General features: G+C 37.0%; 1 protein-coding gene across 1 annotated transcript in view; it reads left to right on the top strand.

The window, feature by feature from the left end:
• The first annotated feature begins 3,574 nt into the window (after positions 1-3,574).
• Positions 3,575-27,770, top strand: part of IPO8 (importin 8) — a 68,169-nt gene continuing 43,973 nt past the window's right edge. The window contains exons 1-8 of the mRNA XM_068970430.1: positions 3,575-3,658; positions 7,591-7,672; positions 13,144-13,300; positions 15,823-15,981; positions 16,957-17,113; positions 21,852-21,941; positions 23,635-23,729; positions 24,167-24,251. Coding sequence (XP_068826531.1) covers positions 3,575-3,658; positions 7,591-7,672; positions 13,144-13,300; positions 15,823-15,981; positions 16,957-17,113; positions 21,852-21,941; positions 23,635-23,729; positions 24,167-24,251 — 909 coding nt within the window. The remainder of the gene's footprint in view (positions 3,659-7,590; positions 7,673-13,143; positions 13,301-15,822; positions 15,982-16,956; positions 17,114-21,851; positions 21,942-23,634; positions 23,730-24,166; positions 24,252-27,770) is intronic.

Consider the following 27,770-nt stretch of genomic DNA (forward strand, 5'->3'; position numbering starts at 1 on the left):
ATGAAATTAAAAGATGCTTGCTTCTTGGAAGAAAAGCTATGACCAACCTAGATGGCATATTAAAAAGCAGAGACATTACTTTGCCAACCAAAGTCCATCTAGTCAAAGCTATGGTTTTTCCAGTCATCATATATGGATGTGAGAGTTGGAGTATAAAGAACACTGAGCACCAAAGAATTGATGCTTTTGAACTGTAGTGTTGGAGAAGACTCTTGAGAATCCCTTGGATTGCAAAGAGATCCAACCAGTCCATCCTAAAGGAGATCAGTCCTCGGTGTTCATTGGAAGGACCCATGCTGAAGCTGAAACTCCACTACTTGGGCCACCTGATGTGAAGAACTGACTCATTTGTAAAGACCCTAAAGCTGGGAAAGATTGAAGGCAGGAGGAGAAGGGGACGACAGAGGATGAGATGATTGGATGCATCACCAACTCGATGGACGTGAGTTTGAGCAAGTTCCGGGAGTTGGTGATAGTAAAGCCTGAAGTGCTGTAGTCCATGGGGTCGCAAGGAGTCGGGCACTACTGAAGGACTAAACTGAATTGAACTGATATTTAAAAAATATATAAATATCAAATAGCATGTAACCTTTTGGGATTGGCTTTTTTTCACTTGGCATAATTCTGATCTAGGATTCATCGAGTATGTTGTTGCCTGTATTGTTCCTTTCTACTGCTCAGTAGAATTCCATGGTATAAATGTGCCAGATCGTTTAACCACTGTTTTCCAGAGAGGCTGTACCATTTTAAACTCTAGCCAACAATATATTAGTGATCCAGTTTCTCTGTATCCTCAGTAGCATTTAGTTGTGTTATACAAAGATACCATATATATATGTATATATTTGTGTATATATATGTATATATATGTGTGTGTGTATATATATGCATATATGTGTGTATATATGTGTGTGTGTGTGTGTATATATATATATACACACACAGTACAGTGTTGGATACCAGTGAGAGGTTTTAAGATGAGAACTAAAACTGTCTCTTGCATATATCAAGTGCACATACCTTAGATAGTAACTAAGGGATTAGTGTTCATTTTTTGTTGGCAGTTTTAGTGGTAGAAATGAAGGCAGAAGCCTTGGAATAACTGATTGAAGCAAAGTAAGGAAGCAGAGAGGAGGAATGAATACCATTCTTTGGAAAAGGATGAACAACAGAGAGTATTACTGCAAAAAGACTATTTTTAACTGGGGGAAATATTTTTAGGCTGAGGTTGAATCAGTAGAGAGAAACAGGCTGAAAATAGAGGGAAAGTGTTTCACAAATTGTCAACCATAAGTGTAATAATACTCAATTCATTTTAATGAAAAATACAGAAATGTGTGGAGCAAGGTCCCAGGGGAATGGGAGATTAGGTTCAGACTGGAGGCAAGGAGGTGTAAAGCAGGGTAAAGTGAAAATGAAGTTGCTCAGTCATCTCTGACTCTGCGACCCCATGGACTGTACCCTGCCAGGCTCCTCCATCCATGGCATTTTCCAGGCAAGAATACTGGAGTGGGTTGCCATTTCCTTCTCCAGGGGACCTTCCCCACCCAGGGACTGAACCTGGGTCTCCTGCACTGCAGGCAGACTCTTAACTGTTTGAGCTATCAGGGAAGCCTGGTAAACAGGCTTAAAGCAGAGTAAACAGATTAATTTGTGTTTCAGTGATTAAACCTGGTGATTTTGTTCATCTTTGCAGGGCTCTGTGGAAAGAGAGGGAATTTGAGAAGAGTCTTGAGGGTTGGAACAGTTGCTGAAGTGATGCTGAGCGAAAGAAAGGAACAGGATTTTGGGGCCTAAGGAAAGAACACACATTTGTAACGGTATCAGTTTTCACATTGGGTCAAGGGTAGACTTGAGAAAGGATTGGAAAGTGATTGAGTTGGAAAATAGGTGTAAAGTAATTAAGGGAGACAGAGACAAAAGAGAAGGTCTTAAACTGCAAAGAAGATATTGGAGTTAAGATTCCAGAGGTCAAGGAGTTTTAGATTCATGAAGTCCAAGAAAGTAGGATAAGGAAATAGTGTGAAGATGAAAGGCACTATGTTTCATAAAACCTTGAGTTGGTAAGGAGTTTGTAGTTTGTATTTTATCTTGATATTGATGAGAAATCATCAAGGAAGGAACATGACAGTATTAATCTGTAAGAAACACTACTCTATGGAAATTCAGAGAATGGGCAAAACTGGAAGCAACCAGAGACATATTAGGCACTTTTGCACCTAGCTGAAGGACATGATCCCATTTACAGCCCCTGTAGAGGGGAGAGCGATCAGGCTGCTAAGTTTTCTACAACAAAATTTCTACCTTCTTGATTGAACCCAGTGAACTGAACCATTCTGTTTCAATTATCTGCTCTGGGAAAGATCACACCTCTTCACATGTATTTTGCCCACAATCATCTTTACAAGTGTAATTAAACTTTTTCAGAGTAACCTCAGGAACAACTAGTTCCTTAATATTTTTATGCCATTGAAATTTAGGGGTTGGATATGGCCACAGTGGGTGGAGACAGCATGCCGTTTCTTGCCTTTCACTACTTTTCTGAGAAGACTTGGAAAATTTTCAGAAACTTTAGGCATATAGTTTCTCTGATCTGGAACAGTTACTTTATATATTTTTGTTTATATTTGTCTTTCTATCACACTGTGAGTTCCTTCATAGTAACCTGCATTGAATTAATTTTGTTATGATGTGGTACCTAAGTATCTTGGTACTCTGGCTGAAAAATACATGTTTAAAAAACATTCAGGATATGAGTGAGTAACTGAATGAACGAATGATGGCTCCCACAGAGACAGCTTTGCACTAGTGGTAAAGAACCCGCCTGCCAATGTAGGAGACATAGGAGATGAGGGTTCAATCCCTGGGTAGGGAAGATTCCCTTGGAGGAGGGTGTGGCAACCCACGCCAGTATTCTTGCCTGGAGAATCCCAATGGACAGAGGAGCCTTGTGGGTACAGTCCATAGGGTCGCACAGAGTCGGACACGACTGAAGCGACTTAGCACGCACGCAGATGATCTCAGTTGTAATACCCAAAGAATTTTCAGACTAATAAAAAGTGCCATTCCATCCATATATGCTTAATTTGGAAGCAACTGTAAAGAGACCGTGTGAGCTTGATTCTCCCAAAGGGAAATGGCAGGAAAGTTCTTTTCCGTAGGGCAGCACGACGACCGCCTGTTGGAGCTAGTGAGCCGGTTTCCCTGCTGGAAAGAAGCCGAGACCACTTTCCGTACAGCAGCATGGTGGCCGCTAGAGGGGGCGGCCATAGCAGCATGCCCGGGGGAAGAGGCCGCCGTAAAGGAGGCGCCGTTTCCTCTTCTTGCTTCTCCCGCCTCCCACCGGCTGTCGTAAAAGGGTGAATGGAGAGCGAGTTGTGGGGGGTAGAAAGGGAGGACAAGGGGCGCGGAGTCAGAGTGGCGCAGCAAGTGGCTGCAGGTGGCGACGGTGGCGGGGGGTGAGGAGTGAGGTAGTTCAGGGGTCGCGGAGGAGGAGGCTGAGCGGGTCCAAAGAAAAACTAAAGCGGCAGTCTGGCCTACTGGTCCGGGGGCCGCGGAGCCCCCACCTGGGGAGATGGACCTCAACCGGATCATCCAGGCGCTGAAGGGCACCATCGACCCGAAGCTGCGGATTGCGGCCGAGAATGAACTCAATCAGGTGAGGAGCGGGCCCTCCGCCGCCTCGCCGGGCTCTCCCTCTTCGGCGCCCCTGATCTCCACCCCCACCCGGGCCCCGACCCGGGACCCCGGACCGCGGACCTCAACGTGTGTCTCGGCCGGTTCCACCCCCGCCCCCGCCCCCGCGTCCGGTGGTACCGTACTCCCCGGATCTTTTCTCAACGGCTCACGCACCTGTTGGCCACCTTTGCATCTTTTCCTGTCGTTTTTCTTCCCGGTGCAGTTTGTTCAGCTCGCCTGGTCCGCAGAAAGAAGCTTTAGCAAGCTTTGCTAGTGTTTTCGGGATGTGATTTCTTTTCCTTAAGTACGCCGAGTTGGTGGGAAAATTCACTTAAAATTCAAATCTGAGTTCTTTTTTTCTGCAGACCCAGACCTTTTTAGGTGTTGCTGTGAGAAACCCTGTCCATTCGCCTGCTTCTGTGGGGTTTGGCAGGACCGTTTACACTGAGTGGCAGAGTTTGTTGGAGCGCTGGGGAAATGCTGCCGGAAGAGTGCTTTGGGAATAATAGGCAGTTTTTATGGTGGTGGTGCTTTGCGAAAGCCACGCCGAATAGTAAGAGTTTGTAGAGGTTTTTTTTTAAAAAAACGGTAAAATGTGTGAGACTTTCTTTTATCCCCTTTCCTTTATTCTTGCTAACTAGCTTTGACCTTGTTCCAGCGATATCACCGACGTTGGCAAATTTAATGATCCCAAACTCTAGGTTGTATTTTCCTGCTCACCTCTAAGAATGAATCATAAACTGATCACTACAAAGTCTGAATTAAGGTCTACCCCTAGAATAAAGTGACAGGTTTGAGGTTGCAGTAATCCTTAAAATGTAAAGGAATACACCTGAATTAGTGGTTCTCAAAGTGCTGCCCAGAATGAGCAACGTCAACATCATTTAGGAACTTGTTGGAAATGCACATTATGGGGCTTCACTCTAGACTTAAGGAATTAGAACCTCTGGGGATGGGGCCCAGTTGTGTTTTAATTAACTAGCTAGCTGATTCTGTGCTTCCTAAAGTGTGAGAATGACTGTCTTAAGTAAGTGTGTCCTAGGTTTTCCCTGGATGGAATTGACTTTGAAGTGCAGATATCTCTTGTGAATCTTTGAAAGGGATTGTTTTAATGGGAAATCTGGGTGGAGTTAAGTGTCAATCCCGGATGAGAGTGAAAATAACTGACTCTGGAGAGAAGGTTGAGTTCAACTGATGCCTAAAGGGAGTGTATTAGTGCTTCAAAGAGAAAAGGACTCTCTCTCAGAATAGGGGAAAGTTAAGGTCAGTACCTGTCCCAGGCTTTGCAGAGTAAAAGTACTGTGTGTTGCTTAGTTGGAAGAGTAGTAATCCAGGGGTTGGTTAGGAGGAACAAAGCAAGAGCTGAACTTGCATTCTGCTAGTATGAACAGGGGAGTTGGCCTGTTTATGACCCCCTTCTCTTCACAATGTGGCCAGATGTTATTTTGATAGTGTGGACAGGGATCATATCTTTTCTCTCTTGTTGTACTGTTCTGCCTCTGTTAGCCTATGCTAGTGTTGTTTCTGAGTCATCAGTATGTTAAGCGCAGCTGACTTTATAGAAGTGGAAAGGGAAGGTGGAAAACCTGCAGAACTGCAAGAGATATTTAGGACCCCATACCCTTTTCTTCGTGGTGTGTGCATGCTTAGTTGGCTCAGTCCTGTCCAACTCTTTGCCACCCTATGGACTGTAACCCACCAGGCTCCTTTGTCCATGGGATTCTCCAGGCAAGAGTACTGGAGTGGGTTGCCATGCCCTCCTCCAGGGGATCTTCCCAGGGATCAAAACAGTGTCTTTTAGGTCTCCTGCATTGGCAGGTCGGTTCTTCACCACTAGTGCCGCCTGGGAAGCCCCTTTGTTCCTGATATTTCAGTCCAAGTCCATACCAACCTAACTCTGCCCTGCCCCATATCCACCCAACTCATTACAGACCACAACTACTTCTGCAACTTCTAAAAGTAGATTATTGCTGTGTCACTCATTTAGCATTTATATTTAGTATAATATAATGCTTTGGATTGTAATATGCTCTAAGTATTCTTTTGAATTGTAAGTAGAAGACCAAAGTATAATGTCGCATAACCTTTTAATAAATATGGTTTTAATGTCGCGTTTTGTATGCTTTATCGTTTACCACCACTGTAACATCCTTCTTTGTTGGATAAACCAGTGGGTAACCTACCACAGGGGATTAGGGTCCCTCAGTTATTTTAGTGACTGAACAACAAGAGTAAATTTTTGAATTATCTTGTAATTGTTGTTCCTTTCATCCTCTATAAACTGCAGAATCTTAAATTTTTGTATATGAAGTAAATTCTTTATCTATAATTGAAACCACTAAGTTGTGTCTGACTCTTTGTGACCCCAAGGACTGCAGCATGCCAGGCTTCCTGTCCTTCACTGTCTCCCAGAGTTGCCCAAATTCATGTCCATTGAGTCGGTGATGCCATCTGACCATCTCATTCTCTGCCACCCTCTTCTCCTTTGACCTTCTTCAGTCTTTTCCAGTGAGTCTCTTGAGGCTCTTATCAGGTGGCCAAAGTACAGGAGCTTCAGCTTCAGTCCTTCCAATGAATATGAAAAGAGTCAATATTTTAAATATGCCAATTTTCTCCATTTTTTTGGTTAAACATTTATCTCAATGAATGTTATTATAAATAATAGGAAAGGTGATAAATTAAAAAAAAGGAGTAGTGTGCATAAACCTAGTGGTGCACCGAAAGGGATGCCACCATAGATCCAGGTTCTAGGGAGGAAGTAAGCAGAACAGACTCCTTGTGACATCATCTGGCTTAGTCTCACTGAGAATTTATGAGTCTTTTCTGGGAATGTCAGCAGGCATGGCCAAGTGTAAGCTCTGGGAATGTGGCAGGCCTGTAATGTGGTCCAGGTACTAGACATCTGGAGGGAATATGGTCAGAAGGAATAGGCTGCTTGCTCTCTCTCTCTTTGTTTTTTTTGCATCTGTAGTCCATGGCCAAACTCAGGAGTAGGTCAGAGTAAAACATGTCTATGGGGAGAAATGGCCCAGGCAGTAGGCACTTCATCAGTGCAGGCTCACTTGGGCACTGCTAAGTTTAAAAGATGCTCTGGCAGCAGAGGGCAGCTGGTGACAGAGCTCTCAACCCTGTCTGTTGAGGTACATACACTGTTGCAAGCTGGACTGGCTTATGCAGAGCCATTGTTCATTTTCTCTGTTGGATCTTCTATTTTCTGTAGCCCATGTTTTCTTTTCATCAAAAGTACTAACAAAATTGAAGCACAAATAAGCTGGAAAGAAACACTTGTAGAAGTCACTCGCCTGGAAAACTGCATTAACAGAGGAGCCTGGCAGGCTACAGTCTATGGGGTTGCAAAGAGTCAGACATGTCTTAGCGACTGAGCACAATGTATGAGTATGAATCAAATAAAAATTTGAAGTTTTAAATTCATAAAATAGCTCCTAGAATTTATTAAGAGTAAAACAAATATTCCTTTTACAGAAGAGTGAGGGGAATAAAGGATTTGTGGAAGAAAACAAATAGCCAACCGACAGGAAAAAAATTCAAGCTAGAATAAGGGTAATTTAAAATATGAATAAGGATTAAAAATTTTGAAGGAATGATAATGCTAATCTCTATATTAGATAGATGGGCACACATATAATCTACTGTGGGAAGCATAAATTGCTATACCCTTTCTGGAGAACATTTTGACAATATATAAAAAAACATGAAAGTGTTCTTACTCTTTTATTCATCGATTTATTCTAAGTAATTTTTTTTGTATTGTGGTAATCTTTATTTTGCTTTGATGAGTTTCTTTTCCTTTAAAAGTTTTTCTTTTGTTTGGACAGGAATGTATTCATAGGTGCTGACAGTTATTCACTTGTATTGCCCTATTTTTAATAAAATATTTCTTTGTAATTTCAGTCTTACAAGATTATCAATTTTGCCCCCAGTCTACTTCGGATTATAGTGTCTGAGCATGTGGAATTCCCAGTGCGCCAGGCAGGTGAGTTGGTTTTTTCAGTCCTGTCTAAGATTATTTATGGGTAAAACTAGAGCTAGAGTTTTATTTCATTTCTAAATATCTGCTTTCTTTGAAAACATAGGAAACATACATGAGGTATTTCTCATGGCTTGAAAACTGACTGTCTTTTTCCCTGGAAATTTAGAGGTTCATATTGGAGCTCTTAAATCTCTCATAGCTTTTTCTGTCCTCTTCTCCCTTCTAGCTATTAATACAGTTCCTTTTCTCTATAACTTTGGCATTTTTCCTCTTAGCTTATTCAGTTTTAATAGCTTTATCTCCCTAATTTTTAATGATTCCTGGTGGCCTTGTGTTTAGACCCGTAGATTAACATCATGAATTTGTGTATATGAATTTGGCTCCATTCCATGTGTCAGATCGTGGAGGGGGAAGGTTTGCACAGGTGTTCCTAACCGCATGATGGGAAGCAGAACTTTTGTTATAAATGTGAACCTTGCTTTTGGGTCTGTGGATCTTAGGGTAGTTCCTTGATTTTTTTTATTGTTCTTCTTCCTTTTTTAAATGAACTGGTCATCAGAAACCAGAAGGTTAAAAATGGAGCATGAAGAGTCCTGGAAAGAAAATAATTTCAAGTGACGGGGATAAAATGACAGTAGCTAATTTATATGATTGAAGAGATTTTTTAAAAATTATGTGACATACACTCATAAATAAATTTGGCAATATAGAAAAATACACAGAAAAAAGTAAAAAAATTAACCTACATTCATTACTTTAGGTGTCCATTACTCTGTGCATGTGTTCAGATAGAAGGATAGATGAACAATTTTATAGAAATGGAATTATACGCTACATGCTGATAAAAGTAGTTTTACTTGAACGTAACAGAATAAAGTAGGGAATCATTAAATTTTGGAAAAATATGTATGATTTCCTAAACGATCCCTTTGTGGTTAAATTATCTTATGGCAAAGATAAGTTTCTTATGAAGGAACTATGGAAAAACATTCATGCTGGAATTATTTTTACTTTAATAAGGTTTATGAGACTTCAGTGTAAGTTTTTTGAAATCACAATTCTCAGTTTAATGTTTGTTTTATAAAATAGGGCTGTTTTGAAACCACATTTTGCTAAATGGAACTTACTTTAATAACCTAAGTGTTTATAGGGCCATTGTGAATTTGCTATAAAGCTTTGCAATAGAAATAGTATTTTTAAGGATCTTAAAGCAGTTTATTAAATTAATAAGTCTTATTTATATGACATACAACTGTTTCAAAAAAACAAAATTTATATTATTAGATTGCTCTTGAACCTACCCCGAGAGATAGCTACTATCAACTTTGGTGCATGGTTCTCTAATTCTTTTTCTTTTTCTGTAGATATGCTGATTTTAAAAAGTAATAAAAATCTGTTTGTACTACACATACTATTTTGTAATTTCCTTTTTTTTTTCATTTAACCATATACCCTTGGGAGATCATTCCATATCAGTGCACATACATATACTTCATTCTTTGTACAATTATTTAGTATTTCTTTTTTTTTTTAAAGAGTATATTTCTGAGATTTCTATACTCCCATTCCTCTATATATTCTTTTTTAAAAAACATTTATTTTTGTTTGGAGGATAATTGCTTTACAATGTTGTGTTGGTTTCTGTTGTACAATAACATGAGTCAACTGTAAGTATACATATATTCTCTTGAACCTCCTTCCCACCCCTTTACCATCCGACCCTTCTACGGTGCACCCTTCTACAGAGCGCTGGGCTGAGCTTCCTGTGTTAGATGGCAGCTTCCCACTAGCTATCTGCTTTATACATGGTAATGTATATATTTCAGTGCTACTCTCAGTTTGTCCCATCCTCTGTTTCTGTATTTCTTTGAATTAGAACTACCATAGTGTATTTAAGCCATCTGATACTGGTGGGCATGTCCCTTATTGCCCCTTTTTATTGTTTTTGTTAGAGGCAACACTAAAATGAACATCTTTGAACACATATCTCTGGACACTAGTGGAGATAGTTTCACAGGATGAAACAAATGGAAATGCTAGGTTAATGATATTAACAATATTAACTTTTACAATTTTGAATCTTAGCACCAAGTTGCATTTGCTTACTTTTTCTATCAATGGTGCATTAGAATGCTGGGTTTCCCATATCCTCACCAGTTCTATACAACTTTGAATCTTAGTAACTTAGGTAATTAAGTTTTAATATAAAATGTAATTAGCATTTAAAAGCAATTTTTATTTATAATTTATGTAGATTTTAAATCTGTTAGCCACACGACAGAGTTTCTCTTGGTTGTTGATCATGTCCTAATTCATTAGGACAACTTTTTACTTTAGAGCATCCATTTTATTATATAGCCTGTGTATATACTGTGTAGAAGTCTGCATTATAACTATCCTAAATTTAAGTGCCATTTATAAATTTTCTCTTCTGTTTAACCTATTATTAGAATACAAAGGTACCCCAAGAATCTTGGTGACCCTCAGACAATTTGTCATTTTAGCATGACATTTAAAACAGAATGTTGTGATCTTTGATTTTTAAAAATCAGCCTATTCGTAAAAGTTATGCTGTAATATTAAGTGGAAAGACATGGTTCTGTGAAATATTGTTTTTTTTTTTTTTTTGCTTGTGGGCAATTAATATTCTTGCTATTATCAATAAAGCTTGTTAGTGAGGGTCCTTTATTACTTTACTGGTAAGAAATGGAAATAACTGTAATATTTTGATATTGGCAAGCTAAACAAGATAAATTTGGATGTTTGCTCCACTGTTTCCCTTTTGATTGGTAAACTTAGTAGCATTATCAAGGTGGTAACTTCAGTGTTTCAGATTACAGAATCTAGAAATTAACAGGAAGTTGCTTGATTAGTCCAGAAGCACTTCAAGATTCTCTTTTGTTAAAATTCATGTGTCTTATTTGTATGAAACTCTATGGCTCTTACTCAGAATCTATTTAGTCTTGTTTTAGATATAATTTACACACTTCATTATCTTATTTCTTAGCCTTTAACAGATTAATAACAAGAGAGAAGGGGAGAAGGGCTCCCAAATTACTATGAAAAATAGGAAAACTTAGAAATATCGACTCAAAAAGCATAGCATTCCGCTTCACTAAGTTTGATTGCATCCTTTCCACTTTGATATTATAGAACCCAGTTGATCTGTGTGGTGGTGGTGGCTCTGGGTCCAGAACATAGAGTGTACGTGATGATTCATTGTGTTTCAAAAGGGGAGAAATGCGTGTATGGTTTAAAGTTAATTTCAAACTTAAGATGCTGAAGTTATTTTTGCAGAAAAACAAATTTTAATACTTAATTTCTTTATGAAGAATTAAGATATTTGTTTTTACTTAGCTCTGGCATATGGTTAGATAGACATTTGAATTAAATGATTAAAGGGATATTTTTAGATTATTGGTAGAGTTTCAGTTATTTTTGGTATTTTCCCTTTATTATGTTTAGTAATCCATGATTATAAGCATAATTAATATTCTGTTTTCAAATTATTACATTAAGTTCAGTTTTATTTTAACTAACTGCATGTTTCTTGCAACCTATACAGTTTGTCAGTGTCTTTTATACAGTCCATTTCTTGTGGTGTCCCAGAATAAAAATATTTTTAGTTATAAAATTAATAGCATTTAATGAATAAATTATGAATAGGTCCATGATTTTACCATGTCTGTATCTTTGCTGTCTGAAAGTTGCTTTTTATTTTCAAGACTAGTTCTGTAGGGATTAAAATGGCATTGTGATTTTTCTTTTTGCAAAGATTAATCTCATGAAATCAGTCTGAACTGCTGACAGGTTGGACCATATTCTTAGATCATTTATTCATTTTTTCCAACAGTTTGTGTATTTTTATTGCCAATGACGGTTACATAATAAAATAAGTATACTGGGGTAAATGATGGTACTTAGTCCAGAGCCTGTGTGGTCTGACTTAAAAAAAGACAAAAACCCAAACTCTCACACATAGACACATTTCTCTCTCTCTCCTGCCTCCCTCCCTTCCCTTTTCTCTCCCTTCCCACCCCCCCACCTGCCCCCCGCTTTCTCCCTTTCCCTCTTTCTTTCAATGTCTCAAATAATTTTTTTTATTCTAAAAAATGAAAGTCTTAGGTGAAATTGTGTTTTTCAGACCTTTGTTGAATCAAAACTAATGAAAGAGGAGCTTACAGGATATCAGGTTCATAATTTCACTGGATTTCTGTTGTATTACAGCCAATGGAGAACATGTTTTGGTTTAGTCTTTGTGGTATAATGCTTTTATGAGCCAGTTTAGCTTATGTTAAAATTGAGATGAAGGGAGGAATGGGGAAGAAGGGAGAGGAGAAACTTAAGGGAAGACAGTTATAATGCTTTGCAGGTCATCTCTCTTTATTTTTATATTTTATGTATAGGTAAGAATATGACATTATAAAAACATATGTATTCCCAGTGCTCAGCTGGGTTAGCGAGAAAGCTTTACATTCCCTGTCAGAACTCTGTAGCAGTATATTAGCTTCTTTCAGAAGTCTTGTTAAATGTTACTGCTGCTGCTGCTGTCGCTTCAGTCGTGTCTGACTCTGTGTGACCCCATAGACGGCAGCCCACCAGGCTCCCCCGTCCCTGGGATTCTCCAGGCAAGAACACTGGAGTGGGTTGCCATGTCCTTCTCTAATGCATGAAAGTGAAAAGTGAAAGTGAAGGCGCTCAGTCGTGTCCGACTCTTAGCGACCCCATGGACCACAGCCTACCAGGCTCCTCCGTCCATGGGATTTTCCAGGCAAGAGTGCTGGAGTGGGGTGCCATTGCCTTCTCCCTGTTAAATGTTGAAGGTAATTAAAAAAAATAGAAACCAAATCATTGATGATTGTACTTTGATAGAAATAAACAGATAAGAGATTTCCCGAGATTTTCCAAAAATATTTGAAAATATTGTTTCATTTCTCTATTGTTATATTTGCAAGTGGCAAATATTTCCGAAGGGTTAGATAATAATTACCAATACTATAAAAAGCATACAAATTTCAAAATGGTAGTGTGGGATAATAATACTCAGTGAAAGAAAGACAGAAAAGGCAATCTATGTGAAGGGCTGTAGAATTTCACCTGTTGTCAGTTCAGTATTGGACATTATGAACAGTATGACGCTCATGATCTGAAAATTTTTTAGTAGAGTTGCATTTAGACCATTTTGTATTTAGTATATAGGTACATACTTGAGTTCCTATGTCATTTTTCTGTCATGTAAACTCTGGAGCTTTATTTAATGAGATGTTTTCTGCTTTGATTTACTTTACTAGCTAAAGAGAAACTTTAAATTTTTATTCATTTTCCCTTCTCCATTTGGCTATTTATAAGATTTTCCATTTTTGCTGGGTGTCATATTTAGCATTGAAGGGTTTAGCCTTTCGTGCTGTGCAAGGCTAAATGAAAGCCATCTTTTCACTACTGCTACATTAGCTTTTATTTTTCCTCTAATTTAGCTGCCATTTACTTGAAGAACATGGTGACACAGTACTGGCCAGACCGAGAACCTCCGCCCGGAGAAGCAATATTTCCATTCAATATTCATGAAAACGATCGCCAGCAAATACGTGATAATATTGTGGAAGGAATAATTCGGTCTCCAGATTTAGTGAGGTACATTATACTATATCTGTGTGCTTTGTGGGAAACACAGACTATGTGGATGGGGGAAATTAGTTTAATCATCAGCCTCAAGTTTGTTTTTTAAAAGAGATACGAAGTAATGAAGATGGTCACTCCATACAGTTTTAATTATTTGTTTTTGCATTTGTAATTCTTTGCTTTTGCGTTTGTAATTCTTTGCTTATATATATATATAGAGAGAGAGAGTTATTTTTTTGGCTGCATCATGTGGCATGTGGGATCTTAGTTCCCCAACCAAGGATCAAATCCATGCCCCCTGCAGTGGGAAAGGAGGAATCTTAACCCCTGGACCACCAGAAAGTCCCTGCCTCAGAATATTTTGGAAAGGATTTAGTTGCTATCAGTAGCCACAAAAAAAGTTAAAGCAAACATGTAATTACAATTGTTGTGTAGATCCCTGTACGTAGATAACCTATATTCTCAGTTAAAGCCTTTGACTTTTCACTATTTGCTTTTCTTTTCCCTGATACAGGGAAATTGACTTCTGGGGGTTTTAATATTTACCACTTTTGTAATACTCTACCTATCTTTTTATTCATTTTTGTGAGCTGAGCATCTGTTCCTTTGAAGAAGATAGAATGGAGAAAGTATAAACTAGAAGTATCTCTGGTTTTTTAAATTTAGATTAGCTGCTGTAGAGTCCAGTCGACTTTCTACGGTGATGGAAATCTTCTGTATCCATACTGTCTGATCCTTAGTCATGTGGCATAGAAGCCAGTGGAATACTTGAAATATGGCTAGTGTACCTGAGGAACTGAATTTTTAATTTAATTATATAACTGGTGGCTTCCCTTATTGGATAGCACAACTATAGAGTCAAAAAAATTATGCAGTCTTAAAATAGGAAAAACAAATCTTTTCAACATGAGAGAGTGATTAGGTTTCTTTAGAAAAGGCAGGAGGGAAACAGATGAATCCGAGGTAGGGAAATGAAATTAACTTCAAGAGATTAGATATAACTTTATCCCTGAGTGTGACAAGCATTGAACTCCTCTTTGTGCAGTTGTTTCATTAAGAGGAGAAAGGAGTTGTACTGATGAAAGAAAATAGTCTTTATTCTTGTTAGTTGCCCACATGCCCGTCTGGCACTGGCTTCCCTGTGGTACCATCATGTGTCCATTTCTTGGCAAAATCTTTACATTTTAAATCTCTCTGAATCTTGCAAGCAATGCTTCTACACAGTAATATATGAAAGGGTCGCTGTTCATAGACATCCTTTGCTTGGCTTGGAATGAGAAAGGATTAAGACGGTCAACCTGAAGATGAAATTAAAAAAATGAAACTTTTCATTTTTATTGAATACAGATATGATCTGTTGGTTGTTTAGGAACAGCTGCTGGTGGCGTAGGAGGTTATCTTTATCTTTATTATGAGACAGTTCTTTGTGGCTTTGCTTCTTTTATGTCCTGAAGGCTTAACTGTAACCACTCTTAAATAAATATTCTCAAAGTTTATTTAAAAGTACTGCAAAGGATATTTTGCAGATAGATTTGGAGACACAAGGAAAAGGCATTATTTTGTTTGTTTCATTTCAATGAATTCAAGTTATTGGCTGTTGAACTGAATACGTATCTTTTTCTTGGCATAGTGGAATCCTAATTTAGCTTGATTCACTTTCTGACCATTTGCAAGTGACCATGTAAGGACACACTGAGAGTTTGTAGGAGAGAAATTTTTTTCCCTCACTTTCTTTTCAGTTGTGACTGGGATCCAGTTGAGGAAATGATTACTGACCTAAGTGTTATGAGATCACATCTTTTATCACTTAACTTTGTGGTTTTATTGAAGATATTTCTTTTCTTTTTTTTTTTTCTGTTTAATGTCTTGCCTGTTGATTTTTTCCTGTTTCTTTGGAAATAGCGCTTAACATTCCCCTTCAGGAATTTCCAGCTAGTACTTGGTACTTTGTATAAAATTTAGGATCTAAGGAAGCTTTGATAGGTGCAAAATACTGCATGGCTGGAATTGCTGATGACTGATTCCAGACTTTGGCTCACGGAGATGCTTCCCACTGTTATGTAGGCTTCCATTTTACTTACTGTGACCATTTTTAGGTTAAGTTTGTCTAGTTGAAATAATAAAATACTTTTTGTTTTGTTTCCCTATAGGATATGATAACCAAAATACAAAATATGACAAGGTGGGAAATTTTATAAGAGCTGGGGTTGATTCATTGTCTTTTGTTTTCTGGAGACTTTTTTATGAATTAATTAATTTTTTTTTTTTTTACAAAGCTTATCTTTAGGATAAGACCATTTGAAAGATTTGATACATTTTAGGCAATCACTCATTCTGTTTATTTTCATTAAGTTTGAGTTACTGAGGAGGTGTTTTTTTTAATAGGACCACTCTTTTTCTTATCACCCTAGATAAATAACTATATAATGTAGATAAATAGGAATCAAAGTGCTTTTGTGTACAGTACTAGAGGTCTTTGAAGCCTGATATTTATAACTACTTAGATTGTGGACTTTTTTCCCCCCACCTTATAGAGTCCAGTTAACAATGTGTCTCCGTGCCATCATTAAATACGATTTCCCTGGTCACTGGCCAGCGGTAGTCGACAAGATAGACTATTACTTGCAATCACAGAGCAGTGGAAGCTGGCTTGGCAGTTTGTTATGTCTGTATCAACTGGTGAAGACATATGAGTAAGTTGATTTCTATTGGCTGAAGATACCAGCCTTGTGTTACTTAGAAAGAATTACATTGAATAGAGGGGTCTGCTGTGGGTGTTGTGCAGAATCAGGTTAGTTTGGGAAATGTTGGATTAAACACAAACGTGGTAATTTACTACAGTTTTTCAAAGAATCTTTAATCTGCTAATGTGTTAATCTTTCAGGCAGTGCTTCTCAAACTTATTTGTTAGTTTCAGAGGACCATTTATTTAACAGCTTTCCTTGGAAATTTTGATGGAGAGGTACCTTAACATTTGTCTTCAAGTGAGCACATTAAGTAGACCAAACATTTACCTTTTTGGATGCAAGGTAGAAAATGTTCACGTTTCTTTGCTGAGTTTCGTTTCTATAAGAATTGCTTGGGAAGTGTGGGAGTAGTGTCACGTTCAATAGCATTGCTTTCTAGTTTCGAACTGCTGCTCCTGCACACAGAGTTTGGTAGTCCTCCTTTTAAAGTGATTTTTAGAGGATATTTTAGACTTATACCTATTAAAGTGATCTAAGAGCACATACATTCGTAAACTATTTTAACTTCTCAATATACGGTAGAGACAACTGTTTTTTCCACCATTATTTGTTATATAATAGGAATATCTATTTAAGCTGGCATATCAGCCTGTATTTTGTGGCAAGAATTGTGGTATGATGAAAATTAATCTAAGTACTAGAAAAATTGATTTAGAAAAGTTGCAAAGCTGTTTTTGATTATTTTGAATTAGTCCAACTCTTTCTAAAAAGATTTTAGGTATTCTGCCTGAAACAGGGATGTGCTCTTTTAAAGTCTGTCTCAGGTTTATTCTAACAATCCAAAGTGAAATGTAATACAGTGTTTGGAAAGTTATTGTTTTAGTTTTATATAGTTTAGAAATACTGTTTTTCATTCATTGCTTATAGCTCTTTTGTGGGGGGAGAAATTATTGTTCTCTTGTTTTGTCTTTGCTCATGTAGATATAAGAAAGCAGAGGAAAGAGAACCTCTTATAGCAGCAATGCAAATATTTCTGCCTCGTATTCAGCAACAAATCATGCAGCTCCTTCCTGATTCCTCACATTATTCTGTATTAATACAGAAACAGATTCTGAAAATCTTTTATGCACTTGTGCAGGTAAGTTTCTATAGCAGAAGACAAATTTGATGCCATGTATTTCTGCCTGGCACATCGAAAGTGCTCAGTAAGTGTCAGTTATTGTTTATTGGTGAAAATTACATAGTATATATTCTCACATGTATTTCTTAAAAAAAAAAAATCCTTATGAGAGAACAGACTTAGAGAGGTCAACTTAATTGTCCAAGGTTATCTGAGTGGCAGAGCTGAGATTCAGTGGCCATATGTCTTTCACCCCAGTGTCTGAAGTCTGAGTATGGAAGAAACAAGTCAGTTAACTGTCCTAAAACCTGATGATTTGACTAATCTGTCCATAGCATTCTGCCTGTAGATTAGTTATAATTATAGAAGAAGAGAAAGGAAAAGAAGAGTTCTTTTTTTATTGAGAAATCATATTGATGGTAGTTTGTTTGCATTTGACCCAATTTAAAGCTAACAAATGAGACTGAGTGACTCATTTACTTTCATTAAAAAATTTCCTTTTTCTTAATTGAAAGCTATAATGAACATTAATATGGAATGTTTTAAATATAAAAATATTTAAAATTTAATTCTTGAAAGCCTTGGGTAAGATATTTAGATCTGGGTGGAGAAAGAATAATTGCTGTCAGTTTAAACTATTTGAGTGATGAGTGGATTAAAGCTTTATTTCATGCTTTTCTTTTAACTTAGTCATGGCAAGAGGGTAGTTTCATCAAGCTAGAGAGTCAGGATAGTTTGGTTTTGTTCTTGGCTTCTATCTGACTGAAGTACTTTTATATTGTTCTAGAATATTTCACTTTAATAAGGATTTATATTTTTAGTCTCACCTTTTAAACTTTTAATAGAGACAGTCCAGGGAGGATGTTTGTGTTTTTTTCAACTTTGCCTTTTTGAGGGGAGTGGGAAGGGGAAAGGAGGCACCTCTGAGAAAAGAGAAGAAACTAGAATACTAAGAAAACATATCCCTTCACCTTTTTTTCCTTTTTTAAAAAGTAATAAACTAGGAAGATGTATGATGCTTTTGGTTTTGTTTTTCTGTTCAGAAATCTTTCTCAGGAGCATCACTTTGGGGCAAACATTTTTTATTCAGTGAGATGTCTTACCATTAGACATAGTAATATCCCATTTATTCAGAGCCAGACTTCCCTTTCCCACTGGGAGAAGCATAGCCAGGAACTGTAAGTAAGACAGAGGATGATGAAATAGTTTTTTTAAAGTCTCTACTTCTACTTGGTTTGCTAAGAGAGAAAAATCTAATTTTTTTTTTCTTAACATGTATGTGCTAAAAACCTAAAAAATCTGGGAAAAAACCCCTCATCATTTTAAACCATTTCAGTAATTATTGTGTGCTGATATAGTAATATTCTTCAGTGAGGAATCCTGGAAGCAAAAATTTAGAAGGCTTTAAGTGGCATAGTTCCAGTGTTTATGTAAGTAAAGAATGATTGTCTATAAAGGAAAAGGCAGAAAAATTTTTGTTATAAAAAGTATGATATAATGAAATTGATTTTGTGTAAGCATTTATTAAATATTTATTGTGTACAGGGCTCTTGAATATTTCATACATATTTCAGAAATCATTTGTCCAGAAGTGAACTCATTATTATCTTGCCCCTAACCCTGAGCCTGCTCTTCCTCTTTGCTCCATCTTAAAACCAATTGACTGCCCACTGCATTTAGAATAAAGTGTTAATTTCTTCACCTGGCCTATAAAACCTTTCATCTCTCACCTCATCTTATGCTATATTTAGCTTTAGCTTTGTTCTTTACACTCCAGCCATATGGAAATTCTTTTAGCTTCATGAGCAGGTCATGTCCTCTTGTCACTGCTGAGCCTCTAAAGGCACTGTGCAGCCTGGAGCACCCTCCTTCTCCTTTCTGCCCTGGTCCATTTGTGCTCATTCTCTGTGTCTCGGCTTGCATATCACTTCTTCCAGAGAAGTTGTCTCTTCTATTAGCAGGCTGCGTTACATGGTCCTCATGGGTGCTCTTATCAATATTGTAATGCTTTTATCTGTTCTGTTTATCACACCATATTGTAATTTCTTATTTAAATGTTTCTCCCCCCTCAATTAGAATGAAGCTTTACTTATTATATCCTTAGCATGTAGCAGGTTTTGGAATGCATGGATGCAGAGGTGCTAAGCCTCATCTGTAGCTCAAGGTGTAGTAGGGAGGGAAGTTGTACACTGTAATATAGTGTAGTGGACTGTGATATCATACCACAGTGTAGACAAAATTAATTGAAAAAAGTGTTTCTTGAAGGAAAGATTTTCATTAAAGTCATTAAAATGAGTTTGCATCACAAAAAGATAATTATGGGAGGAGAAATTAAGGAAACATCCCTATTTACAACTGCATCAGAAATAATAAAATGCCTTGGAATAAACTTATCCAAGGATGTAAAAGACCTATATTCTGAAAGCTATAAACATTGATGAAGGAGTTTGAAAACAGTACAAAGAAATGGAAAGATATTTTGTGTTCTTGGATTGGAATAAGTAATACTGTTAAAATGTCCATACTATCCAAAGCAGTCTATAGATTTACTGAAATCTCTATCAAAATATTGATGACATTTTTCACAGAAGTAGAACAGATAATTTACCAAAAACCCTGAATTGCCAAAGCAACCTTGAGAAAAAAGAACAAACTTGGAGATATCACACTCCCTGACTTCAGACTACACTGCAAATACACAGTAATCAAAACAGTATCATACTGGCACAAAAACAAGCTTATAGATCAGTGGAACAGAGCAGAGAACTCAGAAGTAAACCCATGCACATATAGTCAGTTAATCCACAACAAAGGAAGCAAGAATATACAGTGGAGAAAAGACAGTCCCTTCAGTAAGTGGTGCTGGGAAAACTGGACAGTCATATGTAAATGAATGAGGACATTTCCTCATATCATATACAAAAATGAAATCAAAACATTAAAAACCTAAATGTGAGACCTGGAAACCATAAAACTAAAAGAGAAAACAGGTAGCACATTTTGACATGAATCATAGCAATATTTTTTTGGATTTGTTTCCTAAGACAAGGAAATAAAAACAAATGGGACCTAATTAAGCTTAAAAGCTTTTGCACAGCAGAGGAAACCATTGACAAAACAAAAAGACAGCCTGCTAAATGGGAGAAGATATTTGCAAATGATATTAGCAAAAGGGGTTAATATCCAAAATATATTAACAGCTCATATAGCTCAATAACAACAACAAAAACCCAATTAAGAAATGGGCAGAAGACTTGAGTAGACATTTATCCAAACAAGAAATATAGATAGTCAACAAGCACTTGAAAAGATGCTCAACATTGCTTATCACCAGAGAAATGTAAATCAAAGCCATAATGAGATACCACCTCATTTCAGAATACCTATCATGAAAAAATCTTCAAATAACAAATGTTGACAAGGATGTGGAGAAAGGGGAATCTTCATACACTGTTAGTGGGAATGTAAATTGGTACAGCCATTATGAAAAACTATATGGCATTTCCTCAAAGAACAAAAAATAGGACTACCATATGGTCAACAATTCTACTGCTAGGTATATATCTGGAAAAAATGAAAACACTAATTCAAAAGATATATACACCCCAGTGTTCGTAACAGTATTATTCACAACAGCTGTATTATGGAAGCAACTTAAGTGTCCATCAATAGATTAATGAATGAAGATATTGTATGTTTATGTACATGCATATACATACAATGGAATAGTACTCAGCCATAAAAAGAATGAAATTCTGCCATTTGCAGCAATGTGGATGGACCTAGAGTGTTTTACACTTAGCAAAATGTCAGGCAAAGAAACACAAATACTGTTATCACTTATATGTGGAATCTAAAAAATAAACAAGTGTAACAAAACAGAAACAGATACATAGATACAGAGAATAAACTAGTGATTAACAGGAGAGGGAAGTGGGGAGGGTCAAGATGCATATGGGATTAAGAGATATTAACTACTGTGTATAAAATAAATGAGTAACAATGATGTATTGTACAGTGAAATACAGCCATTATTTTGTAATAACTTTAAATGGAATATAAGTCTATAAAAATAGTGAAGTCACTTGTATATCTGAAAATAATGTAATATTTTAAATGAACTACATTTCAAAAATAAAAAGATAATTATATGAGGTAATGGAAGTATTGACTAACATTGTTGTAAAAGTAATTTAACAATATATATGTGTATCAAATGATCATGTTGTGTACCTTAAACTTACATAGTGTTATATATCGATTCTGTCTCAATAAGGCTGGAAAGATACAGTTTGACACCCAAAGTGGTAAATGGTAAAAAATCACTTATCTAGAGTCTCATGCTGAATAAATGACCTCTTTCTGTATTACTTTTATTATTTTTTACTTAAAAATGTACCAGGGACTTCGTTGGAGGTCTAGTGGTTAACACTTCGTGCTCCCAATGCAGGGGGCATGGGTTTGATCCCTAGGTGGGGAACTAAAATCCCGGATGATGCACAGCATGGCTGAAAAAAAGGAGGAGCTCAGAGAAATAATTTATAGCATGTATATTTTCTAGATTTAAAAAATTTAACTTACACACATATGCTTATAGAGCTGTTTTAAGTTAAATTTTCGGTTGAATCATCTGAAATTACTATTTTAATGGTCAAGTGTTAGACGTTCCATGTATTTCAGCCTTTCTATATAGATGAGTTGCAGATTTTTTAGAGGGGAGGAATTATTGTCTGATATTGTTGTCCTTTGTTTTCAGTATGCATTGCCTCTTCAACTGGTGAATAACCAAACCATGACAGCGTGGATGGAGATCTTCCGAACTATTATTGACAGGACTGTTCCTCCTGTAAGAAAGGGCTTCTGTTTCTAAGAAGAATTGGGAAAAGTTGGATTTGGGTTATTTGTGGTAGACTGATTATTATCCCAGACTGCTATTTGGGGAAAAAAAAATTACTGTAATAAAAATAATTTATGATACATACTCAGCTACAGAAAATTCAGATAAACAAAATTAATAAAATCACTGTTTAATCCTACTAAAAATAGATAGCCATTTTAAAAACTTGATAATCATTCTCTTTTTTTCTCTGCATTCATATACAACATATTTTTTCCTACAGAAAATACTATAAAATCTTTAAGGAAGAAGTGATTAAAAAGGCTCTACTGACAAAATCCTATTAAAAAGTGATTAAAAAGGGTATACAGAAAAAGAAGCATTAACGAAATCTGTCAGGAAGAACAGTTATATTTTATGATGTGTGTAAAAACAGTATATATATATATGTAGACAGTTGTGTGCATGCATTTGTGGTCAGTCATGTCTGCCTCTCGTGACCCATGGACTGTAGTCCACCAGGCTTCTCTGTCCATGGCATTTCCCAGGCAAGAATACTGGAGTGGGTACTGTTTTGATATTAATTTTCACTTAAAATTTCTTAGAAATATTTTGGACAATTTTGAATTTTTTTGTATGGTACATTTTTGCTTAATGCTTCATTTGCTAGATATTTAGCTTGTTATAGGTTAACTCTAAGGATGTAGTTAGATTTCTATGCACATATATGATTATTTTGTCTGGGTAACCTCCTTGCTGTGTTAAGGCTTTGACAGATCTTTAGCTAATTAGTAAATTAATTAATTGAAGTAGAGTTGATTCACAATCTTATATTAGTTTCAGGTGTTTGGCATAGTGATTCAGTATTTTTATAGATTATAGTTTATTAAAAGTTAGTAGAAAGTAATGGCTATAATTTTCTGTTTTGACAGATCTTGAAAACAGCTTTCTAGAAACAGTATATTGGCTTATACTTTAATAAACAGTGACTGATACTGTTTTGTTAAATTCTAAGTTTGCCAGTTTGATAGGTGAGAGATGGTGTCTCATTTTTATCTGCAATAAATGTGATACTGTATTTCATCTATCAGATTAACTCAGATAACTAATCAGATTAACTTAAAATATATTAAAATTTTAAAATTGTGTATATAATTATATTAAATATATTATATAAAACATTATATTAAAATAAAAATATATTAAAAATATAAAATTATAAAAACTATAAAATATTTAAAATTTTGAGTTTATCTCCAGATGTCTCAATATTCCTTCCTTTGTCTATATCTTGGGACAAATTATGTTGAGGTTTAGTTTATACACATTAATGCACAGAAATTAATGAACAGTTCAGTGAATTTTGACAGACTGACACTTGTGTTACTGTCTCCCAGATCAAGATATAGAACTTTTTGGTATCCCAGAGAGTTTCCTTGAGGGATATGATGTTTTGTATTTTGTTTTCTACTTATTTGGGCCTTTTAAAGATAGGAGATGAATGTGAACAATAGCACTAGTTAGTTGAAGTTTTGTTTGTTTAATTCCTACCTAGCAATCTGTAAAGTAAGAACTTGCATTTGTATGGCAATCTTAATTCATATTTAATATTGCTTAATTTATATCAACATTTATTCTGCCTTTGTTAGTCACATAAACCCTTTCATTGTAGGAGTTTTATCTGGGTGTTTTGTCCTCCTAGGAGACTCTGCAGATTGATGAGGATGATAGACCAGAACTAGTCTGGTGGAAATGTAAGAAGTGGGCACTACACATTGTAGCTCGACTCTTTGAACGGTAATTCTGGTTATTAGATTTACCATCTGTGGTTAGCATCTCAGTATTGGATATAATAAAATTGAATAGGTCCCCTTGATGCTGTATGGTATTTGATTATTTTTCTTTAGAGGGCAAAAAGTTACCCTGTGCTTGTTTTAAAGCAGGCTTCACTGTGATCATAGGCTTTGAGATCGTAATGAGGTGAACGGTCTTCGCTGGGTCTTTCTAGTCTCTGTAAAAAAGGATGGAGAGATGATATTTCTGTCTGAAATTTTAAGTATGGCCTGGAGTCTAAGTGCTGCTTGTCACAATTTGATTTCAGGGCTTTTAAATAAAAGGGAAAGTGTTAGTTTTCTGCCCCAATAGAATGTATCTATCAAAAAGTATTTAAACTAATGAGCATGTTTTGTTTACAAAATTCTGAATATTTAAACATTTTCTCTTTGTGTTTCAAGATATGGAAGCCCAGGAAATGTCACAAAAGAATACTTTGAATTTTCTGAATTCTTTTTGAAAACTTACGCAGTGGGAATTCAACAGGTAATAAACTTAACATTTTTAAAATAAAACGATGATTACTACTGAAAGTAGTTAAAGTCACTTCTATCATTTAAAAGTAGATTATAAAATATTAATTAATACATTACCTATTTTTAAGGATGAAATGGCAGCTCTGGGAATCTAATGCAATACTGTCAGTTTTAGAAGCAAATGTACTAGGGTAGCTACTGCCAGAATTCCCCTCCCAAACAAACAAACAAAAAAAAGAATACCCCTCCTTGATGCTGGACTCAGCCCTTTCAAGTATGTTGATTGATAACTTGTACAGCAGTCACCAGTATTAGATCATGTTCTTCAGTTAACTTTCTGACCTTATATCAGTTTCTTACCCTCTATTTCTTGAAGCCTACACATCTTTGTTTTAAGTTTTTATATTGGAAGATTTAGGTAATAGGAATTGATCTATTTCAAGAGGAGTTGAACTCAGAAGTAGACTTTCAGCTGAGAGCTTACACATTTTTGTGGAAGTTTGGGAACTTTTCTATACAGTGAAAATTAGGAACTCTTAAGAAATACTCCAAGTTGATGTTAATGTTTACAAACTACAAAGGATAGATGGACATGAAGACTGGATTATCTGTATTGCCATTTGAATTATGAAATTTTTGTTTCTGTTTCAACACATGAAATTTGATAATGATTGAGCATTGGCTATATCAGGGCTGTATTAAGGAAACAAAGATTAATCAGACATAGTAAAAGGCTTTAATGATAAAGTGTTTCTAGATTTTTATCAATCTCTGCATATTAGTCTTCTTTATTGTCAGTGATAGTTAAATACTTAAAACCTGACATCTTAGATGGAGTAATTCCTTTTATGGATTATCATTTCTAAAAATTACCTTGCAGTGTTTCAGGAAAGCTATGGCTATAATTTTCTCACAAATTATTTTATTGGCCCATTAAGTTCAGTTCAGTACCTCAGTTGTGTCCAACTCTTTGTGACCCCACAGTCTGGAGCATGCCAGGCCTCCCTGTCTATCACTAACTCCTGGAGCTTGTTCAAACTCCATGTCCATTGAGTCAGTGATGCCATCCAACCATCTCATCCTCTATCATCCCCTTCTCCTCTCGCCTTCAATCTTTCCCAGCATTAGGGTCTTTTCCATTGACTCAGTTCTTTGCATCAGGTGGCCAAAGTATTGGAGTTTCAGCTTCAGCATCAGTCCTTCCAATGAATATCCAGGACTGATTTCCTCTAGGATTGACTGGTTGGATCTCCTTGCTGTCCAAGGGACTCCCTAGAGTCTTCTCTGACAACACAGTTTAAAAGCATCAGTTCTTCAGTACTCAGCTTTCTTTATGGTCCAACTCTCACATGCTTACATGACTACTGGAAAAACCATAGCTTTGACTAGATGGGATCTTTGTTGGCAAAGCAATGTCTCTGCTTTTCAATATGCTGTCTAGGTTTGTCATAGCTTTTCTTCCAAGGAGTGTGCGTGCGTGCTAAGTTGCTTCAGTCATGTCTGACTCTTTGTGACCCTATGGGCCATAATCCACCAGGCTCCTCTGTCCAAGGGATTCTCCAGGCAAGAAAACTGGAGTGAGTTGCCATGCCCTGCTCCAGGTGATCTTCCTAATACAGGGATTGAACCCGCATCTTTTATGTCTCCTGCATTGGCAAGCAGGTTCTTTACCACTTGAGCCACCTGGGAAGTCCTTCCAAGGAGGAAGTGTCTTTTAATTTCATGTCTGCAGTCACCATCTGCAGTGATTTTGGAGCCCAAGAAAATATAGTCTGTCACTGTTTTCATTGTTTCCCCATCTGTTTCATGAAGTGATGGGACTGGATATCATGACGTTAGTTTTTTGAATCTTGAGTTTTAAGCCAGATTTTTCACTCTCCTCCTTCACCCTCCTCAAGAGGCTCTTTAGTTAGTTCCTCTTCGCTTTCTGCCTTAAGGCCCATTGGACAGTTTGTATTTCAAACCCTAAAAGATGATGCTGTTAAAGTGCTGCACTCAGTATATCAGCAAATTTGGAAAACACAGCAGTGGCCGCAGGACAGGAACAGGTCAGTTTTCATTCCAGTCCCAAAGTAAGGCAGTGCCAAAGAGTGTTCAAAGTACTGGACAACTGCACTCATTTTGCATGCTAGCAAAGTAATGCTCAAAATTCTCCAAGTGAGGCTTCAGCAGTACGTGAACCGAGAACTTCCGGATGTTCAAACTGGATTTAGAAAGGACAGGGGAACCAGAGATCAAATTGCCAACATCTGTTGGATCATCTTAAAAGCAAGAGAGTTCCAGAAAAACATCTACTTCTACTTTATTGACTACACCAAAGTCTTTGACTGTGTGGATCACAATAAACTGGAAAACTCTTCAAGAGATGGGAATACCAGACCACCTTACCTGCCCCCTGAGAAACCTGTATGCAGGTAAAGAAGCAACAGATGTGCAGGTTTCAACATGTAACAATGGACTGGTTCCCAGTTGGGAAAGGAGTACGTCAAGGCTGTATGTTGTCAACTGCTTATTTAACTTATACATAGAGTACATCATGTGAAATGCCGGGCAAGATGAAGCACAAGCTGGAAACAAGACTGCTGGGAGAAATATCAATAACCTCAGATACACAGATGACACCACCCTTATGGCAGAAAGTTAAGAAGAACTAAAGAGCCTCTTGATGAAAGTGAAGGAGAGAGTGAAAAAGCTGGCTTAAAACTCAAAGGTCAAAAAATGAAGATCATGGCATCCTGTCCCATCACAAATAGAGTGGGGAAACACGGAAACAGCACCAGACTTTATTTTGGGGGGCTCCAAAATCACTGCAGATGGTGACTGCAGCCATGAAATTAAAAGACACTTGCTCCTTGGAAGAAAAGCTGTGATGAACCTAGACAGCATATCAAAAAGCAGAGACATTACTTTGCCAACAATGGTCCATATAGTCAAAGCTATGGTTTTTCCAGTAGTCATGTAAGGATGTGAGAGTTGGACCATAAGAAAGCTGAGCACTGAAGAATTGATGCTTTTGAACTGTGGTGTTGGCGAAGACTCTTGAGAGTCCCTACGACTGCAAGGAGATCCAACCAGTCAATCCTAAAGGAAGTCAGTCCTGAATATTCATTGGAAGGACTGATGCTGAAGCTCAAACTCCAATACTTTGGCCACTTGATGGGAAGAACTGACTCCTTGGGAAAGACTGTGGTGCTGGGAAAGATTAAAGGTGGGAGAAGAAGGGGATGACAGAGGATGAGATGGTTGGATGGCATCACCAACTCGATGGACATGAGTTTGAGCAAGCTCTGGAAGTTGGTGATGGACAGGGAAGCCTGGTGTGCTGCAGTCCATGGGGTCGCAAGGAGTCAGACATGACTGAGTGACTGAACTGAACTGGAATATGTACTTCGTTGTGGATACCAGGATAATCGGAGCTGGTCAGCTCTCTCTCTGCTCTTTCCACTGCTATTAAAGCCCCAGTAAGCATCCTAAAATTGATGCCTTCTTATAGTGTGTTCAGTAGAGGTTTTCAGTGTCACGTAAACAT

Source organism: Capricornis sumatraensis, chromosome 4, assembly GCF_032405125.1.
Source record: "Capricornis sumatraensis isolate serow.1 chromosome 4, serow.2, whole genome shotgun sequence".
In the NCBI taxonomy this organism is placed as follows: Eukaryota; Metazoa; Chordata; class Mammalia; order Artiodactyla; family Bovidae; genus Capricornis; species Capricornis sumatraensis.